Source organism: Cylas formicarius, unplaced genomic scaffold, assembly GCF_029955315.1.
Source record: "Cylas formicarius isolate icCylForm1 unplaced genomic scaffold, icCylForm1.1 PGA_scaffold_2__14_contigs__length_35257938, whole genome shotgun sequence".
Taxonomy (NCBI): Eukaryota; Metazoa; Arthropoda; class Insecta; order Coleoptera; family Brentidae; genus Cylas; species Cylas formicarius.
This window is the reverse complement of record NW_026844319.1, coordinates 22,583,926-22,609,428: the sequence shown is the minus strand read 5'-3', so window position 1 is coordinate 22,609,428 and position 25,503 is coordinate 22,583,926. Positions and strand designations below refer to the sequence as shown.

The following is a 25,503-nucleotide window of genomic DNA, read 5'->3' as shown; positions in this document are numbered from 1 at the left end:
CACGGTGAAGCGCTAAATCGGTCGCTCTCATCGTGTGGTTCAAAAAGTGCCGTTGAACGCATCAGGTCATACGCGTGGTGATCAACAAATTTCCTCACCACTCGAGGCACAGAGGACGCAGCACGGGCCGGCCCCTCCGGAAGGAAGACCAAAAGCGAGGTAGGGTCAGTTAAGTAATCAAAAATCTTTTGATCCTGTCTTGAGTAATTTTTGCGACTTCTTGCTGTGCCAGCTGCGACCAAAGTCCGTTTCCGCGCGGACAAAACACCTGGGTTTTGGGTATTTGTATAGGATTATTTAATGACCAATATCGCGTATTTTGTCTATTACAATCCTTTCTTGTAATCCATAAAATGTTTTTCAAAAAATTGTTATTCTCATTATGTCTATTTAAAAAATCCAAACAAAACTGCATCATCCTCCTTTGACATTGTTCTGTACTTAGTTTTTGAATTTTACGAAATTTAAATGCATTATGTTTATGTTCTGTCCAAACTGAGTGGATTGATCCCTGAGAAATACCTGCCTGTAGTAATAGAGGAAACTGGATGTGCTTCATAGAATCCTAATATGTTAGCCTGATTTTCTTCATTTAAAACATTGTGATTCCGGAATAACTTTTTAGCATTTAATACGTTACCGTTTTCTGCAAATTTATTTGCCGGCCTTGGAAATAGCTGTTTTGAAGGAGCTCGGTGCGGTAATAGTATGTTATGCAACAAGTGCGGTAAACAGCAACTGACGCACGAGTATATTTGTCACAAACTTAGCGCAGTAGAGCGAGTGTTTAATAAACGAGTGAGTTACAAAGTTTACCGAATGTGTTGCATACTATACTTTTTCTACGACCGTTAGTTTTTGGGTATATTTTCGCAAAACAACACGAATCCATTCACTGACATGTCAGAATTGACAAATGTCAAATATCTCCGAAAACATCCGATTGCTCTCAAACCCGGACGGTAAAATTCCAGAAATGTCCGAAGTGCCTCGGCTTTATACCTCACTAGGAAAAAAACTTGGCTACTAACCCTACATTTTGTTTTATTATTTACCTTGATATCTCTAATAACAAAAACGTTACAGCCAAATAAAATGTTATCAAGATAAATTGAACGCACGGTACATTAATTAATTACTTTTTATTGAATATTCTTCTTGCGCCTGATTGGACCGTGTCCATGGAAGCTCTTATAATTTCAGGGAATTGCGAAACGGAAAAGAAAGTATCCAAAGCGCATGCGTGTGACAAGCCCGATGTGTGCCGCACACACGGTACCAGGGACGTACAGTACGATTCGAGGAGAAGGTACAACACGACGGCGTCCGGGTCGATGGGGTTGTTCAATCGGATCAAGGGACGCGTCGCCGACGTTCCCGATAAACCCACAGTCACCGTCAAGGTCAAGCGGAGCAAGAGGAAGATCGCGTCGCCGACGCTAGTGCTCGTCAGGCGCCTGCGCGAGTTGGACCGACACAAACCTCACGGCCTGTTATTCGAGCCGCAAATAGAGGGGAGTGAAGTGAATCGTACACCCGCAGATAACTATTCCGGCTCCGTTAAAGGTATAGTTGGATAGTTTCCTGTTGGTGCTATGATCGGATATCCGAGTCACCAATTAGTTCAATTAATCGATAATTTTAAAACAGCGGTTTTTTTGAATAATTTTAGACATCCGTATATAATCTATATGAAAATCTGCGTTTGCATTTCGAAACAATTTCATTTTGAGCAATCAAAACACACCTTTCTGGGAAAATTTGATCTAGCATTCGGAAATGAATGAGCGTCCATGCATGATACGCCCAACGTTCTGTAGCATCGCATATTTAGGTCTTCGGATAACGTGGCCAAAGTATTCCGATTTTCTTCCTTTTGGAATTATTTCCTCCTGGTTCTGAGTTCTCTGTAGCAGTTGCAGATTGAAAACCCTGTCAGTCCATGAGATTTTTAACATTCGCCGATAACACGATCTTTCATAAGCCCCGATCTTGTCCATATCTGCCTGTTTCAGTGTCCATGATTCTGATCCGTAAAGGAATTTTAAAAAAAAGAACGTAGCATCGAAGCATTCTTATTCTTAATCCGAAATTTATATCTCTGCAGCAAAGAAACTTTGCTATGCGACTTTTGATTTCATGAGACTGTATTTGTATTTTCTTACTCTTTCTATCGTTGTGTTGTCTATGCTAAGAATTCCGTTAAAATTTAATGTCTGTAATAATCATGTATTTAGTATTCTTAAGGTTCATCTTTAGTCCATATCTTTCACATGTATCATTTAGCCTCTGCAGCAGGGTTTGCAGATCTTCAAGCTTGTCTGTGACTATAATGGTGTCGTCCACATAACGTAAGTTGCTTAAAATCTGTCCGTTTATGATAAACACCATCCTGTCATTCATCCATAGCTTCACTGAAAATATATACGTTAAAGAGTAGTGGAGAAAGAATACAGTCCTGGCGCAGAATCTCCACTTTATCTGTAAGCTGATCTTCAATTCTGACTCTTGCTGTTTGGTTCGAGTAAAGATTCGCTATGATTCTTATGTCCCGATTATCAATGTTCTGAAAGATTTCTATAAGTTTTTGATGTTGAATTTTATGAAATGCCTTTTCAAAATCAAGAAAACAGGCGTAGACATCTTGGTTCATGTCGAGACATCGTTGTGCCAACACGTTTATACCGAACAGAGCCTCTTTAGTCCCCACACCAGTTCTAAAGCCTAATTGGCTATCGCTGATTGCGGAGTCCAACTTGGCGAAAATTCTTAAAAACACCTTCCAAGTTGGATTCATAAGGGCTATTGTCCCTGGCAGTCTTAGCCAATAGCAGTAAAAAAACAAGGGTCTTAACGATTCTATCGTATTTACGGCCTCTGTATATTCAATTTATTTAGTAGCCATACAAGTGACTATTTCGTTTTAAAAAATGAACATGGAAATCCTGCAGTTTACGTATTTGTTCGATTTAGCCAGGAAATGGTATAAAACTTTAAAGTTGAAGTTCTTTGATACTGCATATTATTATTTTTATTTCATAACGCAAGCTTCAAGTTACAAATGTATTTTACGGAAACAGTTTTCGATAAGTGTGGGGACCTTTAGAGGTACTACAAGCTGGGCTAGCAAGTTGAAGCAACAGGAGAAATACTAATAGCCAAATTAAGAAAACTTCGTTTGATACAAAGTTGTTTTTATTTATTTTACTTTTTATTTTGTATTTATCTTAGTCTGAATACAGTTTGAGCGAAAGAAAGCAATTTTTGAAATGTCTGTATGAATTTCTAGATTATTTTTACTATATTTTAAACATTAAAATAATATAAAGCAATTAAAACTTTTTTAAATCCTTTTTTACCCATATTTGATATTATTGACGCCATCCAACCAAGCCCAACCGCTTCCTTATTGTGATGACTCATACTTTAGCGTTTCACGGTCTTATGATGTAGGAGGTGTGGTCTATATACGTAAACTGTAGTATTACCCAATTTGGTAATCCAATTTTTATCCCAATGCTAGTCAAAAGTCGAAAACGCGAGGTGGCGAAGAAGACGTGCAGTACGATGCGGCCCCCGGAGGCGCAGCCTTGTCGGGACGGCTCATGCCCCAAGCACGAGATGTTATCTTGCTCGAGGTCTGAGCAACGGCCGCTGTGCAACGCCGAACGTGTACCCGTGTGCTGTGAGAAGGAGGAAGCGCCCTACGTTGCGTACTCGGAACGCGCCTACGGCAAAATCGAACCTTACACTAGTACGTCCCAGTGGACGTGCGGCAACAGTCGATACGGGTTTCATCCCAACAATAAGAAGAAGCGCGTGTCTTGGGATAAATCAGAAACGAAGACAAAGAAGTTTAGTACTGCCGCTCTGATCGGCGAACTGCCCCACGGCCGGATGTCGTATAAAGGTAGATTGCAACTATTGAAGGATGCGAACTTGTCTAGTACTAGTACTAGTAACTAAATCCTCTTAACAAGCGTATTCGGGTTTGTAAGGTTGGACCATCCTTAACAATGGTTGTCCTCCGACTGTGCCCTAAAACTTTTAGGGAATTGGTAAAAATCAGAACGCCCTTTCAGGTTCATTTCTTCTGGCATAAACTAAACTATTCGTTTTGATTTTCAAATAGTTTAACCCAGTGGTTCCCAATCTGTTTTGTGTCGTAGACCCCTTGGCATATTTTTTGTAAATTACTAACTGTAGTGAAGTTTAGTATTAAAAACTTAAATGAAAACACGTGTTGTTTTACACATTTATTAATTTAATTTAAATTAAAACCACTCAAAATAAAATTTTGTATCTGTTATATAAAATATGCGTAAGCTAAAATAAAGTAGCAATAAGTAAATATTTTTACTGGGATGGATGAACCTGATGCTTTAATAATAAATTATCGACATTTGCCGTCAATTTTGTAAGGTTTAATCTTAAATCTCCTCGGCTAATTATGTCCTGTCCGTTACTTTTTTTCGTTATGAGAATAGCAACAGCGCTAAACTCCTTTTCCACTAGGTATGACGATGGAATAGTATATTATGCAACAAGTGCGGTAAACGGCATTTGACTCACGAGTTTTTAATAAACGAGTGAGTTAAAAAGTTTACCGAACGTGTTGCATACTATACAAATATGGACGTAATTAAGTATTTCATAATGTCTCACAATAGTCAAGCATTATTCGTGGCTCCGTTAACAGTTTTTGGGTTATGCAGTTTCTCGAAAATGGCGTTTCTAAGTTGTAAAGCTGGTTTGTGGGGAACGTCTGAATCGCGAACGATAGTATTTTTAAAAACAATATTTTTATTTTCTTGAAATCTTTTAGTAGATTTAAAACACACCCTTTTAAAATAACTCAAATGATTCAGTTTGAAACGAAGTGGGCCCGCCAAAATCGACAAAATCGGCTGTGACGTGATGATGCGCTATTGTCATGTGATCGAAGTTAAAACATAACTTAAAAAAGTAAAGAGAAGGCGTTTTGTTTGATTGGAGTCCATTGTTGCCAAAATGCACCTTCATCTGGCTGCTATAACTCTATGAACTCAACTCAACAACAGAATAACGGAAACAAACCAAATATTTTTGTGTAAAAATAAGCAAGTATTTGGTTAGTTGCCTCAAATTTCGTGCCTATTCAGGCCTATTGTGAAATCGCCAATACGAAATTGGTACTACCCAAAGTCTGCGGTGAGCATATTTGGTTAGTTGTACGAACCGTTGAAGCGAATTGCAAACTAACCAAAACTCATCGAAACCAACCAAATAAGCTCAGCTCGGCCCCATATTAAAGCGGCACAAATTCGTTTAGGTTTGCAAAAGCCGGATCAGAGTTCGAAAATTTTGCAACGCGACATGAGCGGCCGCGCATTCAACCCACGTGCCCGCGACCCCGACAAAGGTGAGGTAAGGCTCTCCGGAATATAGTGTTTTTACGATAAGTTTAAAGTGACGTCATCGACAGCAATTTTTATGCATCCTGCATGTTCCGCAGTTTTTTCGACTTTTGCAAAAAAAAGGTTTGGGTTTAAAAATGCTTAATTGATGTAGTGGGCAGTTTGCGAATTAAAAAAGAAAGGAAGAAGAAAATACCTTAAAAGGCTTTCTACAGGGAAACAAAATTACATAAATAGAAAGGGCGCCTCTTGAAGTGCCAAATTCCCCCTTAAACTCGAAACTCAAGTCCAGCACCTTTCTACTTGGTTTTGCCCATCTCTGCTTCAATTAATTAGCCTCTGTATTCTATTTTATGTAATAAATTAGTTGCATTAATAATCATTATTTCAGACCACAATTACGTGTGATCGAGTCATCAAAGCTACTGGTCACAATATTAATATTTTTTACAGCTAACAAACTTTTCCATGAGGATATTTTAAATTTTTAGGACAAAAATCGCATTTTTTAAAGCAATTCGTCATAAAAAAGGTCCTTGTCCTTGGTACGAACTATCTTTAGGATTAATTAGGTATTCTTTTAGAAATGACTATTAAACATAACTGTTACAACCCAATGAAAAGTTTTTGGTTTAAAATTCATTCAGGTATCTTAAACCATTTTAGAATCAATAAAAAAGATTGTTGGGCTCTTTATACAGAAGGTATTTCCGAAACATGTTTTTTAACCGAACTGAACTTATTTTTAAATGTTCTATTTATGATAGAAATTAGTGGATACTGTGTCTTTTTTTGCCTTACCCATATTAACAATAAATGAAATGACGCCTGCCCGTATAAATTAAGGTTGTAGAGTCCAGTGACGTTTCTGCCCCCTTCCGTACTAGGTTTGCATTTTGGTTTTCCTCCAGGTGATAATGCCAAAGTATCCATGTCAGGGTATCTTATTTCGGCGAGTTACCTTTCTATAAACATTTTTGCACAGAGCTCCATGGAATGCACGTCCGCTTGGCATATCCTGGGCTATGAACCAAGTCCGATCTTTATCTCTTTCCCATAAATGCCCACCTCAACATCTTTATTGGTTTTGGAAGCCTCTGTGAATCAACGCTGTGTTCTCCCAGAAGGTCAGTTTCGTTCTGAATCCACTCAACCGTGCTTGGCAGGTTGACTTGGTAGTTGCATTATGCATTATGTCTGTCTGCTGATGGGTCCAGAATGCTATGGTTCAGTACATTTCTTGCAACTGCGTACGCTCCATAAAATGATACAATCCGTAGGTTTCTGACCTTCCCTCGTCCTGCAGTATTAGAAACTTTTATAAAGTTACTTGGATAATTATATAAACTTAGGAAGATTTCGCCACGTCACATTAAGTCGAATGTAAAAGCACTATAGTGAAATAACGCTCGAGAGCTTGCCAATCCGCGTTTCAGGTCTGCTAAATCGCCAAACGTACGCCTCGAAACTGTTCCAAATTGACGACTCGAACCCGAACCGCGACGCCGACGACGACGCCGACCGAGCGATATCGTGCGTCGACGTCGACGACGACGTCGCCTCAAATCCCGGCAAAGTCGCGGGGCCTTCGACGCCGCCGGCGAAACCACCCTACCCGGCGTTCTCTGATTGCTTGAACCAAGATCTAGAGGTAGACGTCAATAAAAAGAATTCCTGTTGTGGCAAAAGTTACAGGTTATAGTTTTTCGGAACTCCCACTACTCGCAAGTGAAAATATTTTACGTATTTTTATACTTTTATCCAGAGTGTTATTCAAATGGCATCATACGATTTAAATTATGAATCTCACAGTCGAAGAGGAATTAGCTCCACGATTTGGTATTAAATGCTTCTCTGTGGTTCTCTGTTGTAGATGGCGCCACATGTATCGCTCAGGAAAATAAATAAACTTAAATTACTTCTTCAGTGGCATCTTAACTGTAGTTTTAAACCCAATTACGTTTTAGTAACCGAGATTCAATTACATCGTATAGTTTCTTAAAACATACAATGGCAAAGAGAATTGAATAAATTGTCACTGTTTATTTGTCTTAAGCAATTGCTATATGATATTTAGGAAGGACAGATTACATCGGGTGAGTTGTAAAAATTGCAATTTGGCCTAAAATTTGTGGATTTATAATTCTTTGATATGTGTACCGTGCGTTAATTGATTACATTTTGATGGCCTGTAACTTTTTTGTTTTTAGAGATATCAAGGTAAAGAAAAAAACAAAATGTAGGGTTAGTAGCCAAGTTTTTTTTCAAGGTGACGTATAAAACAAAACACTGTCCATTTTCTGACATATAAGCCTACATCACCCTGTATATTATATAGGTGTTTAATATAATATCTTATTCCGATTGAAATGATGTAGCACACTCGATATTGTACTCGTTTTTGACAAATTGGCAAAAATAGGAAAAAAAAAAGTAAAAACAATAATAATTATATAAAAATTAAAGTAAAACAAAAACACTAAAAATGACAAAACACACTAGAGTAAAAAATTCTTTAACATATTCTAAATATTGCTGTATGTGACTACTATTTTCCTAAACACATTTGGCATACACTCCGATTGTATGGTATTTAGTGTAACGTGCATTTAGTAACATTTCCGAATTGTCTCTTAACTGATTGATTGCCTCTGAAATCCCTTTGTCGAAGTTCCACGACCTTATTACAAGGTGATTTTTTTATGCGCCCCAAAAGAAAAAATCCATCCAAGTTAAGTTGAGGCGTTGGCTGGTCAATCCATAGTTCCACCGTTCCACTCAACCCTTGTGATATTCCATGTTTTTTAACTTGTGACACCACACCATACATTAATTGATTGGTACCCCTGGGTTTTTATTTCGTGTATTTGTCTAGGGTTATTTAAAGACCAATGTCGTGTATTTTGTCTATTTGTCCTTTCTTGTAATGAATGAACTTTCATCTGTCCATAAAATGTTTTTCTGGGGGTAAACTGTTCCAATAATTGAAAGTCCTGTTACTTATAAAATGCAGGCGATGTGAAGTCCTGAATTTGTTCCTTTTTTATTTTAAATGGGTGACCACGTAGGCGTTCATCATTGCTTAAGACCACAAGGGGCATATCAGATGGAAATTGGTCATGCGCAAACCTATACATTTGAATGAGATCCCCTCGCAGCCGACGCTGACTTAATGTTGGCAGACTAAGTATTTTTAGACGGTCGTCGTAAGGTGTATGTCTAAGCTGAAGTGGCCAGCGCGTAGCGGCTCGTTGCACTTTTTCCAGAACATCACAGTCACGCAATAGCCATGGGTTCCAAACTGGGTAAGCAAATTCCAGGATGGGGCGAATGTAAGTGTTAAAAAGCCTGCAAGCGATGCGAGGACTAGGATTTTTGAAAGTCTTTTTTAACAAAAATAAAGGGCAGTTTGGTTTCTTTGCAATATTTGATACATGTGTAGACCACGCAAGATCGTTAGTTACTGTCACACCTAGGTCCATCTGAGAATCGACACTTGACACAAAGTTTCCATCGATATAATAATTCAAACCGGGATTTTTCTTGTCAACATGCATCACAGAGCACTTTTGAGCATTCAGCGGCAATTATTCTCATTATGTCTATTTAAAAAATCCAAAGAAAACTGCATCCTCCTTTGACATTGTTCTGCACTTAGTTTTTGAATTTTATTAAATTTAAATGCATTATGTTTATATTCTTTCAAAACTGGGTGGAACCTCATATCCTCTAGTAATAGAAGAAACTGGACGTGCTTCATAGAATCCTAATATGTTTACCTTATTGCTACCTTTTGCCTTATTGCTAAATGCTAAATTGAAATCGGAATAAGATATCCTATTAAACACATATATAATACAGGGTGTTTCATTTAAAAAATAAGATGTAGGTTTTGTTTTATACCACGGCTTGGAAAAAAGCTTTGGCTACTAACCTACATTTCGTTTTTTTTGTTTATCAAAATAAATAAGAACTAAAAGTTCAGATTTTCACGAAATTATATATTTTGACATGACAATTGTTTCGACAACACCGTGTCTTTATCAAATGTGTTAAATTTTTTGTTTACCTTGATATCTCCAAAAACAAAAAAGTTACAGCCAATTAAAATGTTATCAAGATAAATTGAACGCAAGGTATATCCGAATTGTTTGGTTATTCGTATTCCAGAGGAAAAAAAAACTTTTAAAGTGATATCGAAGCTACTCTAAAAACTGCTGAATTGCAATTTACATGTAAATGAAGATAAGTCGATAACATTAAATATATTTAAATAAGACCAGTACGAAAAAAATTGTTTAAAAACTTTAATTCGTTGTTTACCAATATTAACAATGTGTTTTTTGTCTAATATTACGTTTTAGGCTCCTTGCTACTTCCGGTGAGTATTGATTTGTGATGCCGTTTCAATAAAACCCTGTATAACAAAGTGTATTTTGCGGACGTACATTTGGATTTTTATTTCAAAATTCACGGAAAAGTTGGCGAATCTTGCTAGTGGGATTTAAAAAACATAGACCGGCTAACAGCATCCCTGTCGCTGAGGTATTTTTGTCATCGAACTAATTCGCTCCTTCTTGTCCCCGATTGGTCCAAGGACCGGCTGACCGAATGCCCATTCGATAAAAAACGCTACTTGGCAATGCAGCCGAAATTTTTAAACGCGAAAACGGAATTTTACAAACTGAACCCGCCCGAGCCCGAGCAAGGCAAGATCGACGTCTTGAAGGAGCAAGAGTGTATCAGAGAAAAACTCGCTGTCGAATACGAAGGTCTGACGCAGACGTGTTCCGATTTCGGCGATCCGGTCGAGCTGGTAAAGTCGCGGGACATCTTCAGCTCTCACAACAAGGACTGCGCGCGAATCGAAGAATTGAAGAAACTCGGAAGATGGCCGCCGAAGACTATCCGACAAAACCGGCGCTTTTCAACGGTCACGGGTTTAAACGCGATCCGCGAACTGTCTGGCGAATATTTGATCTGCCAGGCCGAAGTGCGCAGAATACACGTTCGCCATGTTAGAACCGTCGTGGACAATTGGGTACCGGCGGGCTGTAAGGTAAAAGCTGCACCTGACAAAGTCCGCGATAACGATATGTAATTATTCTATATACAGTGTAATATCTTTGTTAGGAAGGAAGTTCTCCACACCTAGCTGACAACTGCCATAGGAAGTAGATAGAATACTTCCACGGTACTAACGAGATTTCATTACATTAGCACGTTTCAACGTTTTTCTTCTATTTTTTCTTTCAAAAGACTGCTCGCCGTTGTGACAACAGTAGATGGCGACTGCGAATAAAACCAGTGCAACAACACTGTTGCTACATCTTCCCAAAGTTTAACTGCAACGGCACCTGATCCAGAAACATCACCACTTTTTTATTTTATTCACATGCTAAAATTTCTATTTACGATTTGACTTACATACAATTTGGTAATCGTTAATCTCTGCAACAGAATGCTGTCTCTAAACAATTAAATTAAAAAATATATAGTTTCAAAAAGAGGAATATATCGTCAGATTTGTAGGTTGGACTAAAAAAATCTTCAGTAAAAAAGTTTGCAGTGTCCGATTTGATAATTGGGCATTAGATAGCGCTCTGTATTTAAACTTTGCAGAGGTGCTATTCGACTATTAAGTTCGGACCGCAGAGATGGCGTGCCAGATCGAAATGCGATCGTTCAAAAAAACCATGCCCGAAGTTTACCCTCAGCAACTGCCCGCCAGTGTCAGATCGGGGGCGGTGCCAGAGGGAGCCGATTACGCAACCCTCCGTTAAACCATTCACGCCGTATGCGTCGTATTCGGAGAACGACGGTGCCAAATGTTCGTTCCATGAAGAGTGCGAGTGCCTCCAGCCGCGGTACCCTATTTTGCCCGAGATCGAATCGAGTAAACAGTTTCCCACAGCGGACAAGTTGGATCCGTCGCTCAACCGCCACTATCTCCAATGTAAACACGGCACGCGTCCCGAGGGCTTGACCCTCGACTGCGACACCTTCGAGAAATACGTCGCTGCCAAGTCGAGGCAGGGGGCGGAAACTGTTGAATTCGTCGTCGATTCTAGGTTAGTTTTGCTGATAAATTTCGAACCAATGATATAATATCCCAACAAAAATTTCAAGCTAACATGGACGGACATAAGGCTACGCACCTGTGGCGTTGCCACTCCTTTTTACGATACAATAGAATGCGTTTTACATCACTGCTTCCATCTTAAGCTGTCGAGTCTCTAAGATATTGAAACTGGGACGAGGACTTTTCCAAGAAACTTGCACAGGCTACTTAATACTATTTACAAATCTGCATTCTTTCTGCGTGGGTTGTATATAAATCAAACTTGCTGACGCAGCTTTGAAGCTCTGAAGAAGGCAACAGTACGTTGAGTTTATAGAAACCGACGCAGGAGGAATCTAGCGGATTTGTAAATAGTGAAATAGTTGAAATTTTGGGGGGTGCAGATCGCCACCTTGACTAATCATAATTTTGGTTTTCATAGAGCTTGTGATGAAAAGGCAAAATTATCTTTACATGTGCTGCATTTCCCATTGAGCACATGGAACGACGCTTGTGGTTGAGGTTGTGTCGCAATTATACATAGTTGCGACGTTCTTTTCTTTTTTTGGAGTTAACAATCTACTTTTGGATATTAGCTTAAAAATAATTGGTAATACTTAAGGGATTGTTGAGCCTCCATTATCTTTATGTTATTTTAAATTACACAATGTTTCGGGGCGTTGCATCACACGAGTTACCAACTGCCGGACTGGATTCTGCTCTTCTACAAGCAAGCGTGAGGAGGCTAGATTCGTTTTCTCTGTTTTAAGCACCGTCATGTTGATACGACTTATGGACTTGTTATGTCAGCAAGGTCAGCAATTGTTTTCCTGCAGATGCGACGACGAAGGTAAAACCACGTGCTGCAGTCAAACTCCTCGTGAAACCGTCGAAGAGATCGAACCCAAGCCTTGCGAATACCCACCGCCTGGCCACATCCCCGAAGAGGATAGCAAGTGTCTGAAAGAGCAGCGCGGAGGCGTCATCGCCAAGTCCAAAATGGGCGGGGCCAGCGGCCCCGTTAGCTTCTTCGCCGCGCTATGGCAACTGATGGCAAACTACTTCAGAGCGCGACCTAATTGTCCTGAACCGGGTGATTACAAGAGGATGGCTCTAAGAGTGAAAGCGGAGAAGGCGGCCAAAGCGGCCGGTCTGGTAGCTGTTGATCCAAATTGCGTCCCGCCCGAAGTACTGAAGACGATCAAGTCAAATACCGATTGCTTACCTTGCTCGTCTTCGTCGTCGCCAGCTAGGAGACAGTTCAGCACCGCAGCGACGAGGAGGTGTTACTCGAAGAGTGTCGACAGTGAGAATCTCAAAGAAATCAATCGGATCTTGGAAGAGGCGGAGTCGAGGTTAGAGGAAACGGAACCGGCTACGTCGAATGTGGGTACCGAATTCATTGCGTTTCAAACGAACGAGGCGAACTGGGCCGACTTTAAAAGGTCGCTGGAGTGCGAAATATGCGGATTTCCGGTAACCAAGCGAAGAAGTTCGGAAAATTATTGCGGGTATTCCGAGGTATTGCCGAGCAGGGAGAATATTATGGAGAAAGCGTGGACGGTATGTGTTGGTTCATCGAACGAACCATACATGGAGCCCACTGACGACGATAAGTCCTCCGGTATCGCAGATTGCGATTGCGACGAAGAGAGTTGGTGGTGGGTGACACGGTCTGGATTTGGAGTTATGTTGTTTTGTTTTAGGCTACCGGAACGAGCAAGATATTTTGAACGAGTTGGAGAAATTGCTGCGCAAACCTGATAAAGACAAGTGACCGTTTTATCTTGATTTCGTCACGTTCATGTTGTTGTCGTGTCGGGTAATAAAGGTTCGATTGATGACGTTAATGCTCTTTGATTTATTTAAATCATAGTTGTTTTTGTAATGTTAGTAAAAAAGTATTAATAAATTTGAATACTTCGTTTTTATATGCAGCGCGGAAATATAATTTGGCAACTGGCATAAATGGACGCTATATAAATTATTAGTAGTGTTTATAGTCAATAGCAGTTTGTAAATGCGAATTCACTTTTGGACTTTGTTATTTTAAACGAAATAAATTGTCAGTTCAGATACAAAAATAAATGACAATCAAATTACCACAGTAATGGCCAATGCTCTGTTTAATTGCTCAGCCCAACATAACCCCCTCCTTGGCTCCTTCGTCAAAGTTTATGGTGAAAAAAACGTGACTAAAAATACTGTTGTGCTGAACTCACTAGGCGGACTGCCACGTGCTGTCACCGGGTTTGATCGTAACGGTCGAAATTGTTGTAGAACCCCTATGATTTATCTACATCCCTATAGAAAATATTCCCGTTATAATGTCCGCAGAAAAATGTTTTTGGAGGAAATTATCAATGAAATTAATGTTGCCTTATTGGAATTTAAGAAGCAATGGATATTTCAAAAAAATATGTCTTTAACCGCTTCTTGTTTGCTCGTTTGTATGCAGAAAAAATTCAAATAAATAGTAATTTGCTCTTTCCAGATCCTGTATTTTAAAACCCGTGTCTTTTTGTTTTATTCTTAGATAACATCGAACCCCGATAAGAATATTTTTGTTTTTATTTGTTTCGATATTTTTTCTGTAGGAAATGATAAACCTGTCGATTTGAGCCCGATCCTTAAATTTAATAACATGAATCGGGTAGGTTGATCCGGAGGGCTTTATATTTAACTTTTTAAAAACTTTTGTGTATATTTTCGACACCTTAAACAAAACAACAATATTCTCGATCAAAATAATGGGGAAAATAAAGCCGTATAACTTTTCGCCAAAAGTTATATAAGAGTTCTCTTTTAGATAGGATAGAAATAATATTCTCTTAAAATGTAGGACTTGCAAAAAGTCTCTGTATCTCAAGAACCAAAAAGTGCACGTCGTACAAAATTAAACTCTATGATATGTTGTACTGAAAGCTTTATTTAGACGTATGGGTGTATTTTGATATATAGATTAAATACTTAAATTTCACATTGATTTAAATAAATAATAAATAAAACGCGGCAGTGTCCCGGTCCTACCGTTATTCCTATCGAGTCGATACGGCATTGCGCAGGGAAAAACCACAAACCCTACGCAGTCCACGGGAGCGGACAGGAACATCGCCCTCGATAACATCCATAATTGTGTAACGATAAAGCTATCATCAATTCGCTAAATATTACGTCAGTTTGTTCGCTCATCCTAATTTTTTTTATACAAATTATAACGTAACCTTAACTTACAATAAAATCGTCTTGTAAAAAAATAACAGCTTTAACTAAAACACCAATAAGCAAGATTGTAAGTTAGTGTTACTTACGCGGCATTAGACGAAAACCTCCTTATGAAAATAATTACAAAAAACTATTACAAAAGAAAATTGCACATTTTGCCGGGTTCACGGCGAAGGCAGGAGATATTGCGGACTGTGTTTTGGCGATTAAAAATTCCCGCCGGAAGGCGAGATCATTTTTTCATGAGAAAAATAACGCGTTGCAAAGCTCTAGCTCTAGCGTCCCGTAAAAGTGTTTCCGTCGTCTTTGGGGTATAATCCGAAAACGCCGAGATATGTCGCTATCTAATTTTTATTATTGCCGTTCAGTCTCTTTACTGTTTGCTACCTCGTTCCATCTCCTTGAGCAGCTCCCTCATCTCGTGCGACAGCTGGTGCTGGTCGGCGACTTTTCTGAAACATTACGAATCGGTAAATGCTGTAAGTACGCGAAACGCATCTCTTACTTTTCTTGGAGCTTTTCCGACTTGTCGTGTGTTTCCTCGGTCTCGGCTGCAACATTTCGTAACAATTAGGAACACAGTTCGTTTTTTTACTATGTAAACCGTTGGATTCTAGAAACGAGTAAGCGAAAATTGTGAACTTTTTTTAGCAAAACTAAAAGACCATTTGGATATTTTGAAAATTTCAACCGGACTACTATTTAGAAAAAGTTTTTTTCGTATTCGAAATTGTTCAAATCTCAAATTTTACTTGTGACACCAATACGCCTGGGTGTCACATACCCTGAACACAGACACACAGAAACGATATTTGAATTTTTTGGTTAGAGAGTTTGGAATCTGTTTTGTATATACGTCACTATCTACCGCAGAATTTAAATTGTGTTGCTATCTTTCGATAAGTTTGTTCTCCAAAGTCCATAATTCAGACAAAAGGTAAAAAAAAACAGGTTTTTCTTTTTCTTTTCACATGCGTGACACATTAATCTAATTTTTAAGATTTTAGTAACTTTATGCACAATTTTAAATAAAGTTTTCGTATTATTTTTGTAAACTGTTAATTTTTCCTTAATTTTTTTCTTAATTAGCTTGATTGTTTCTATTGACATGTTTAAACGGCAATAGTACAGCATTTTTATCACTGATAAAAAAGTTAAAATTTTTGAAAAAAAAAATTAAATAAATTAAATCTTCTTTTCTGTTTTCTATGATACAGTTCAAAATTGTTGCAGACCCGATTCGAAAGTCCAACAATTTTTTAGGCTGTCTAAGTTTATGCACATTTATCGATCTCATGCCAGATACATCAGTGCAAATAAATACAGCGACATTTAGACATACTCATTCACACTCACGATGGGTCCTCTGGGGAATATTTACACAGAACTGAACAACGTTGTTGTAATTTATAAAAGTAAATAGCATTTGGGATGGATGTCATCAATATGATACATTTAGGAAAGAAACAAGTTTCCGCATCATCATTAACTTCGGAGAGCAATATCTACATATAGGTGGTATTCGTGACAAGTAAGACACTGGATTCATGCTACAGTCGGGTTTAGTGCGTAAGTAGTGGAAGTTGTGATGACAACGTCAACAGATCTTGCGAAAAGTTTCCATATTCTTATCGATTATATTCCTGAAGCAAAGGAAACTTTTCCCAAGTCGCTTCACTGGTAAAGTGTTAAAAATGGAAACAAATAGAGGGACCATCTATCTACCATGTTGAGGTAAATTAAAGCGCCAATCATGTTCTCTGGGATTCACTTCCGTTTGATCTTCCATACTGATTTCGTAACGCAACGTCCTTCTACGGTTTATAGTTGCTATATCTAATAAAATTATATTTACTAAACTAAATGGCTAAGAAGCGGATATGTCAAGATCATTCTATCTAGAGATTTCTAATTTACTTTTATAAAATGCCAAATGATTGCTCTTATCGAAGCTAATCAAGGTAAGTGATTTAATTAGAATGATCTGTCATGACCTATTTACTCCGATATAGCTACTAGATTTTTCTAAGTTAAGGGCATGTAAAAATCATTTCAAAATCGGACTTTAATAAGAGCTTTCACTTCAAATTTCGCTTTCGACCATGAACACTGATAGTTGGCCAATTCGACAGTTTTCAGATTTCAGAGAAAAAAACCAGTTAACTGTGTGGAGAATGCTATAAGAGCAGGTTAGTATAGGTGGGTTCGGCTAATAAAAACTGTATTGGAGCGGAGTAGAGGTAGTTTTTTGTCACGTGAGCTTTTAGTGTTAGCCGAACGCCCCTGGACTTTTGGAGCAAGACGTCAAACAACTGTTTTGGTTTGTTATTGTTTTGGCACCATAACTAAGCATCATAGAACATACGCCTTTACCCAAGTGTGTTCTTAAAATCCTGCAAGAGGATGTAGAACCTTTGGAGTGGACTCCATTCACAGCATTCCATATAACCGACGGAATCACCCTATTTACGTAATAAAGCAATACCCGAACGAATAGAGTGTATACGGAGTGAATATTTTACAGTATTTACAGCCCTCATATTATCTAATAGCCATATGATTAATCCAAAATATTAAGTTCAGCTTCGTACCTTGAGAAGTGGTCGGTTGGACTACTGTAGCATGTTCAGCATCCGCGTCTCCTATAAAACACAAAAGTCGTTGTAATTCATTCGTTTGTATTTGGGACCACCCAAAAGCGAACTCAAAAACTGAATCCAGCAATGTTTAGTTTTGTTAAGCGAAAACAAGACCTCCCAGTGAGCACATTAAAAGTTATCATGCTGCAAGAAAAACCCAAACAACCGAAAAAAAAACTTACCGATAATGTTGAAGAAAAATGGAGTATATATAGTGATAAACAAACGAACTAAAATCGGGGAAATACGATATAAGCGGAGGGTAAGAGAAGCGACAAACCTGTAACGCCGTGAGTTAGTGACACGGATTGGGATTGGGGAACCTCAAATTTCTGAGTGATAACGTTCCGATCCCCTTTAGCGTAGTCGATCGCACCCTGAGAAGTTCGATTGATGACACCCCCATCGGAACGGTTAACTTCTCTGAAATATTGCTCAATATCTTCCTTAGTCATCGGTTGCTGTTGTCCATCCTTCACGATAAATCGTCTCTGCACACATCTTCTCGTGTGGACGTTTCCTGCTTCGTCAATTTCCTCGCTCTCTTCGACATCTTCGCCCTCGTCGAATTCGTCGATATATTGCCTCAAACGCTCTTCCGCGTCTGCACCCGTGAAAGTGATTTTGTGAACTTCAGGCGGCATTTCAACTTTTCTGCGCACCACGTGGGAGAATTCGTCTTCCGCGCACGGTTCTATGATTTCCGTTACATAAGGCCGTGAGAATTCCTCCGTGTACTCGGATACTCTTCTGGCCCCCACTAAGTCCTCGTCGAACCACACCTTCCGTACCGCGGTGCCTACGTCTACTGTCTCCCGATGGTAACCTGGATCGATGGTGTCCGTAGATGAAACCATCGTGTTGGAACCGCCACTAGTAAAACTACCGGAAAATATTGAATCGCTTTCGTATTGGTAAGTAGCTTGGGTCGCAGTTGAGCTAGTAGGGTCGGCCACGCTGATGATACTGTGGGAAACGAAGTCGTCCTTCGAGTCCGGTTCGTATAATTCGTCCTTGGCGGACGAACTGACGATGCTAGACGTGCTGTGGTCTTGAGCGCCGATCCTAGAACAGTCCTCGTCAATTGAATCGCTTTGAATCACTCCCGAACTGGTCACCCGACCGAGTTCTAGCGAATCACTGGAGACTATATAACTCTTTTCATCCTTAAATTCCATGCTGTCCGTCATAACGTTGTTGTCCTTAGATTTTTGGACTTGGAATTCGATAGAATCGGTACTGGCGGACATCACGTCACCGCCAGTTGTTTGTACCTGGTCCAGACTGTCCGAGCTGTCGTCGCGTTTTTGTTTTTCTGGTTTTAAGTCCAGCGAGTCTGTCGACGTGACCATGACATCGTCCTCTTCCTTCCACTGGACCTTTATAGTAGATTTAACTACCGGCGTATCCAGGTCGAGATCGGGCACTTTCGACACTTCTTCTACAGAATCTCCTCTACCCAGCGACTCGGTTTTTTCTATGTCGCGAATGTCGACGAAGCGTTCCACGTTAGTCTGGGCTTGCTTAATGATCTCGTCTATTTCGAACATTCGTTTCTCGTAATCTTCGTCATCGTCAGTGTCGGTCACTTTTTTCTCGGTCCCGGATATAGTTTCGCAGCTTTCCGACTCAGACGCCACACTTTCCGGACCTTCGTCGATTTGGGTCAACATTGCTTCCTCCTCTTTCACTTTCACCTCGATCTTATGGGCCTCGATACAAGCCCTCTCTAGTCCTTCAAACTCTTTCAACGAACTGACAGATAAGTCGTCGCCGTGGTTATTTTTGCCGGCGGCGAAACGAGTCTTGAAACTGCCGCTGCTTGAGGAGTCTGACCCTTGATGGAAGCGCTTCATTTCTAGCGACATCGCTTGCTCTAGTTTTTCAAACTCCTGCAGGCTCGACATGGAGATGTCGTCGTTATCGCCGGAACGAGTGAAATACTTCCGACCGGCTAATACGTCGTATTCGGGTGTGCTCGAGTAGGAATCCTTAACGCTCCCCAAGCTTCCACCCGACTCTTTGTGGGAACCGTAACTCGACGCTGCGAAATCATTAACGTCTTCCTCTTTAATATCTTCGAGAGGTCCCCGTTCGAATTCGGTTTCGAAAACGTATCCGGCCGCGCGCATAGCTTCCTGGTCACCCTGGAACTGCTGCTCTATCCACTTTTTGTTGGCTTCGAGTTCCCGATCGTAATCGTAACCATACTCTTTCGTCGAATTCGACGACCTCTTTTTCTGACCGTTTTCGAGGCGAGGAGGACTGTCTTCGAAATCGAAACCTAACTCTTCACCGGAAGACGTCCCGTCGGCATACCTAACGTGCGTCAATGGGGTTGGGGCAGATTTGACCAGATACTCCTCAACTTCTTCGTCGTGTTTCTTTTTCTTGTACTTCTTCTCGATTGATACGCTCTTGCCTTCGCCATCGAACTCGCGAGCCTCTTTACCCACTTCTTCGATCACGACGAAATCGTCGATGATGTCGGGCTTTTCCAGCATTTCGAACGAATCGCTGCTCTGCGAGTCACTCTCTTTAACGTCTTTCGACTTGTCCGGTTCACATTGCACTTCGCTATCGACGGGTACAGACGGTGATGGTGCAGCACAGTCGGCTGGGTCGGTCTCTTGACCTTCCTCCTCCGGATCGGCAGTCATATGCTCGGTGACCGTAATGTCCGGTATGAATCCAGGACTCATATCTCTCATTTTGGACAGACGCTCCTCTAACTCCTTCTGCGCCTTTTGTCGTAACTCAAGCTCGCGTGTTTCCGCGTCTTCGTCCTCGAGTATGGGCACGATTTGTTTCACCTTGTGCGCGGGCGATATGTGCGGCACCATGCTAAACGCTGCTTCCGCTTCCGCCTCTTCGAAACTTGATTTCTCGCTTGATGTGCTGCTTGACTTTCCGTGCTTCTCGAACGTTTCTGATAGGCTTGACGTGGATCTCTTTCGGGCCGGGCGGGTTCGCGGTATCAAATCTTCCGACACGTCGGGTTCTATATCGCATAACGCTGATTCTAATTGGCGCCTAAATTCTCCGTCCTTCAACTGATGCTCTGACTCGTTCAAATCCTTCTTCTCGTCGCTACTAACTTCTTTCGTGATCAACAGCGGTGCCGAGATTCCAATCATCGTCGAAACGAACGCGGTCGAGCTTTCTGTCCTTCTGTGCCTCTTCTTCGGCTCTTCCATTTTGCTCAGCGTGACGACAGTCTCGTCTTTCTCACACGTTTCGGAAGTTATTTGAGTACCTACGCTGGGGACGTCGTTCTCCCTCACCGACGACGTAGTGATGGTTACATGTTCTATTTCTCGATCCGCGCGGCTTTGCAACGTGGAAGTTGACATGTCGGACGTAGAACAAGCTGTCGGCGTTTGTGGCAAGCTTTCCTGACTACGTTCTAGTTCGTCGGATAACCTGGAAATCGCCATGCTTCCTTCTACCTCGATGACGGTACGTAAAGCGCCAGTACTGGAAGCACTGGAAACACTCATGCTCAAAACGCTTCCCTCGTCTAAGCTGGTTCCCAGTTTTTCGTCGGTTTCCGCTAAAATCTTGGGCTCCGGTTGGAACGTCATTTCATAAGAGCGTTTCATCTTCGACTGCACGTCGATGTTTTTAGTGGCAAAGTCGTACTGATCCTCTTCGGACACATCGAGAGATTCTCTGAATTCCGAGTCGGTGACATCCGACACCTGCCTCGTTTGCCAACCGGACGTTGGTGTGTCTTCGGTTATGTGGTGATCAAGAGGCTCGAGGATATCTCCATCCAAATCGCTGCTGGACGGAACCAACGTTTCCGAATGCTCCGATACTTCTACGCTCGCCAAGTTCCCTGAACTTTCGCTATCTATGCTTCTCATGCTCTCCTTCGAGCTGCTTACGGCCGTCTGATATTCGGTTGAGGTCATGTGTGATCTCGCGGAGTACTCTTGGGATGTGATCGCGCTTTCATATTCGGACGAGCCGGCACCCACAAGACCTTCGACGTCTGATGAGCACGGTCTGCTTCTAGCGCTATCCATTTCGAAACTCTGATAGTGACTTTCTCCCGAGCTTGAGTACGCTTCGAAATCTACGACGGACTTCCTATCTGGTTTCAGGTTGGAACTGCTGCTGCTGCTGTCCACTTCTGACTTTGTCTTCCTGAGGACCACGTGGTCTTTATCGATAGTTTTACTCGAATCTGAATCCGATTTCTTGTGTTTCATCACGAATCCTACGGGAGATTTCGAATCGGAAGTCGAAATCTGCTCGATAGACCTTTGAACAATTGTCGATGTGATGCCACCGAGCTCGTCCGCTAGCCTCCGCGCATCTTCACCTTCCAGAGTTTCATTTTTGACAATCACCGATTCTTCGTGAATTTTTTCTTTGACTGTCGTTTCGCTGAGTTGCTTCGTACGTTGTTTATCTATCGTTATAATTGACAATTCGACATCATCGTCTCCGGACAATTCGGTTTTTCTGATTTCGCCCGAATTGCTAGTTTTTTCGACACTTGAAGACTCTTTGTATTCTTTTTCGCTACTCGAACGCATTTCTTTCAGAAAATCGTTCGTAACCTCTGTCGTATGTCGTTCCGTTGCACTTTTCGAAGTCAAAAAAATCTCGTCGCTTTCTTTCAACGACGTGACAATCCCTCTTTGATCGGTGGAGGACGTTTTCATTTGCTGCTCTTGCTGCATCAGTTCTACACTTCGTTGCCTGTCTACCTCAGCTCCCGTCTCTTTACTTTCTTTTATTAGTTCATCTTTCGTCGATTTTTTAGCCTCTTCGTGAATTCTAACACCTACGTGTACGGATATATTCTCCACTTCTTCTGAAAGCGAGTCCGCTACGAACTCGTCCTCTTCGAAAATTATACTCTTGTGTCCAGATAAAGTTTTTTCCTTCTTAACCGATTCGGACGACGCTACATTACGTGTCACTTTGAAATCTTTATCGTCTATACATTCTTCGGTTTTCTTGTTGTCCTCATCCAAAACGTCTTCCATGGCAATAGTATCTGTTTTTTCTGCGGCAAGCTGTCCCATCTGAAACTCTAATGTATTGGTGTAGTCGATTTCCCCGCCACTGAACCTTAAATCTTCATCGGTAATTTCCATACTGGACGCTTGAGTATCGCCTCTCGTCAACTTGGCCAATTCTCGTTCCCGCCTGGCCAAAACGGACTCAACCAGTTCTACTTCACGCTCGTCTAGACCCTTGGTCTCTGCCAGTTGCTTTAAATAGCTCGAAACATCTGGTTTGAATGCGAACGTATTGGGCGGTTGTGTCAACGGACTTTCTCTTTTCTGGATTTCGTTTTCGATTTCTTCTATAAGCGCGGACGCGATTTTTTTAGCTTCTTCAGGGTCGACTTTTTGCTGATGAAGACTGTCCAGAATAATCTTCTCTATATCGCTGTGGCTTTCTGACTTTATTTTATCCGAAGCATACGAATCTGAGTGGTCAATGTGAATTTCCGAACCAATATCCGACTCGTCGTCTTTGCGTTTGTGCTGGTTGAGTTCTTCCAAAGCTTCTTCGACCATTAGGTCTTTGAGTTCATCTAGGGTGCTGTCGTCCACCTCCTCCGATATAGCTTTCTCCATCATAATGTCTTCCGCTCTAAGTTTCTCGTTTAGTTTCTCGTGGATTTCTTTTGTCAGACGTTCGGAAATATTTTCTTTCACTCCCGGTGCATGTTTCACTATATGCTCCACCTGCGAATACTCGTCCTCTTCTTCAGAGTCGACTTTTTTCGCCTCCTCCTTCGCCTCTTCGATCTTTTCGATTGCAATAAATTTCTCGGTCAGTTTCATCTGCGATTTGATATCGGCCAGATCTTCCAACTGGCCTTCTTCGAAGTCGTCAGAGTTCTGTCTCTCGCACACCTCCCAAACTACATTGTCGACGATTTCTTCGGCTTTTTTATCGGCATATTCGTCGCTTTCTTCGCTTATACGTCGCTGTGCACCTGAAAGCGTTACTGTAATCTCTGGTACGTCACTTTCGGAAGGTTTAGCGAAGTCGTTACTCAAAGACCGGACATAACTGCAGTCCGGCTCGCTGATTTTTTCCGATTCTTCCAGTTCGCTTTTGTCGACGTGGACCTCCATCGACTCTTTCGATAAGTCTCTGCAGTTCTGCTCATCGGATGACAGACTAGGTTGGTCTAACGCTTTGTGCGGAATCTCGTTTTCGAGGTCCTTGTGCGTCTCGTGAGTTTGTGCATCATCCAACGACGTTCGCAAGCCGTCGAAGCGTTCGTCCCGGAGGGAAATCAACGTTTTCCTTTCCGGCGACGCCTCTTCCTCGTTCTCCGCCACGAACTGTTCCTCGATCATCTCCTTCTTGATCTGCCGCTCGTAGTACTCTTTTCTGAGCTTAATCGCGCGCGCGGATACTTCGTATAAATCTTCTGTCGGCAGTGATGCGGAACGCTCGTAAATGGTCTTCCGCTGCGACGTTGCCGGTGGCGAGAACACGCTCATCTGTCTTTCTCTGATCTGTGGCACTCGATCCTCGATTTCCGAGTCCGAGATGACGTTTTCCACGTCTTCGCTGTCCGATATATAACCGACGTTCTCGATAAACTGACTGCTGCCCTTCTGAGCTCGGTCCGAGTCCAAGCTGTCACTCTTCGGTCTGTCCTTCTTTTCCAAAGGCGACGTAAAGGACGCGCGATATTCGGATACCAATTCTTCGTCGATCGTTGCGGTGTCGTCTTGTTTGATAGCCACGTCGGAAGAAGTTGGTGGAACGGATCTGGGTTTGGGTACCGGAGCGAATTCAGGAACCGTGCCTCGTTTTTTCGAGGTCACTTCTTTTTCAGCCGCGGATATATCGTGCAAACTCGTCCGTTTGTTGGGCTCTTTGCTCAGACTCTCCCAAAACTGTTTCCTTGCCGTGTATGATGCGACCTCGTCCTCGTCCTGGTCAAGAAGATCGTCGCGCACGGGAGATATAATTTTTTCAGTTTTCGGTTGATCCTGAGACAAGTCGAGCGGTATTTCCGGGGTTTTTGCGGATCGTGGTTTGGGTTGCGGCGTTTGGTTAGTGGTTAGTGGAGGGTCCGCTTCGGTGGTGGTGGTGATTGTGGTTAGTCCGCAGCAGGGTTCTAAAAAGATGTAGGTTAGCGTTAGCGGCGACTAGCGGTATACGATTCGCGTTAGAGCGTATATGTTGTGTGTATGTTTTTTTAGACCCCCCCGCAAATAAATGAACTTACCGGGCGTGAAACGATCAGTCGGCGTTGAAGAGTAAACAGAACGAAAAGAAAAATAAAACAACACCGAGGTTATCGAAAAAAAAGCCATAGTGTTGCGGCGTGGGTAAAGAAAACGATCAAAAGTTGCGCATGCAGCCAAACATATCGGGGAGGGGGCACGCCCGTCAACGTCCTCTAAATTCTCTAGTGCCGTATTATCACATAACCCTAAATTTACCTAAACACGTTAAAACGACCTCAGGGCAGGCCATTATGTCGGTCGTAAAGTGTTTCTGCGCGTTATCGTCAAGCCAAGAATCCTCGTCGACGATCGATATCGATTCTTGCAAGCTCATGCTCTGACTGTCGACGTTATCGATTGAACCAAACGGACTGGATCGTTCGAGCCACCGCATTACGGCGTGGGTGATGCCTCCGCCTTGGTGGTGGTGAACGAATGACTCGGAATTGTCCAACGATTTGGACATCCGGTCGAAGCTCGTCAGTGATTCGTTACTGGTCCTGGGGCTTCGCAGGAATCGATCGGGCGTTAGTTGCAGTACCGCGCTATAGAGCGATAATTTGGAAGACTTCAAGTCGGGCAAACTGCCGCATTCGTCGTCGTTTTTCTCCGCGCGAAAACCCATTTCTGATTTGGAACGTTTGGTTGTCTTTTTCTTTAGCCGAGGCGAGCACCGAGGACTTTTCATGATGGGTATAACGTCCACCTCGACGCCGCTTTTGTTTATCGATTTGTTTTTGTTTAAAGTCACGGGGCCCATATAAATAATTTCACCTACGAGAAGGGGGGAGAGAGGAGTGAAGAGGTTACGCTCCCGATATGTTTGCGGGAGGACGGACGATGTTAGTTGAGTAAATGCATGCGTGATTGGTGGTGACTTCTTTAGTGAAATGTCGTTATAGTGGATGCTCTACTGTATAGGCGTGATTTCATGGTTTAAGGTGAAACGAGCGCCGACT

At 41.7% G+C, this 25,503-nt stretch overlaps 2 protein-coding genes across 5 annotated transcripts in view; one reads left to right on the top strand and one right to left on the bottom strand.

Annotated features, from left to right (window-relative positions):
• Positions 1–13,552, top strand: part of LOC132697688 (uncharacterized) — a 29,602-nt gene extending 16,050 nt beyond the window's left edge. Inside the window, exons 6-13 of one of the 3 annotated variants that reach the window (XM_060663254.1) lie at positions 1,204–1,566; positions 3,524–3,910; positions 5,312–5,401; positions 6,833–7,047; positions 10,045–10,455; positions 11,019–11,467; positions 12,294–13,111; positions 13,164–13,552. In XM_060663254.1, coding sequence (XP_060519237.1) covers positions 1,204–1,566; positions 3,524–3,910; positions 5,312–5,401; positions 6,833–7,047; positions 10,045–10,455; positions 11,019–11,467; positions 12,294–13,111; positions 13,164–13,234 — 2,804 coding nt within the window. In that variant the 3' untranslated portion in view covers positions 13,235–13,552. Of the gene's footprint in view, positions 1–1,203; positions 1,567–3,523; positions 3,911–5,311; positions 5,402–6,832; positions 7,048–9,993; positions 10,456–11,018; positions 11,468–12,293; positions 13,112–13,163 lie in introns of those variants that run through there. The other 2 variants (XM_060663253.1, XM_060663255.1) reach the window with 2 other exon arrangements.
• Positions 13,553–14,366: 814 nt separating this feature from the next.
• The window catches only part of LOC132698801 (uncharacterized), a 37,149-nt gene continuing 26,012 nt past the window's right edge, over positions 14,367–25,503 (bottom strand). The window contains exons 4-8 of one of the 2 annotated variants that reach the window (XM_060665089.1): positions 17,602–24,432; positions 17,274–17,324; positions 16,408–16,518; positions 15,188–15,233; positions 14,367–15,134 (exon numbers count right to left, since the gene is read on the bottom strand). In XM_060665089.1, coding sequence (XP_060521072.1) covers positions 15,056–15,134; positions 15,188–15,233; positions 16,408–16,518; positions 17,274–17,324; positions 17,602–24,432 — 7,118 coding nt within the window. In that variant the 3' untranslated portion in view covers positions 14,367–15,055. The remainder of the gene's footprint in view (positions 15,135–15,187; positions 15,234–16,407; positions 16,519–17,273; positions 17,325–17,601; positions 24,433–25,503) is intronic. The other variant, XM_060665090.1, reaches the window with a different exon arrangement.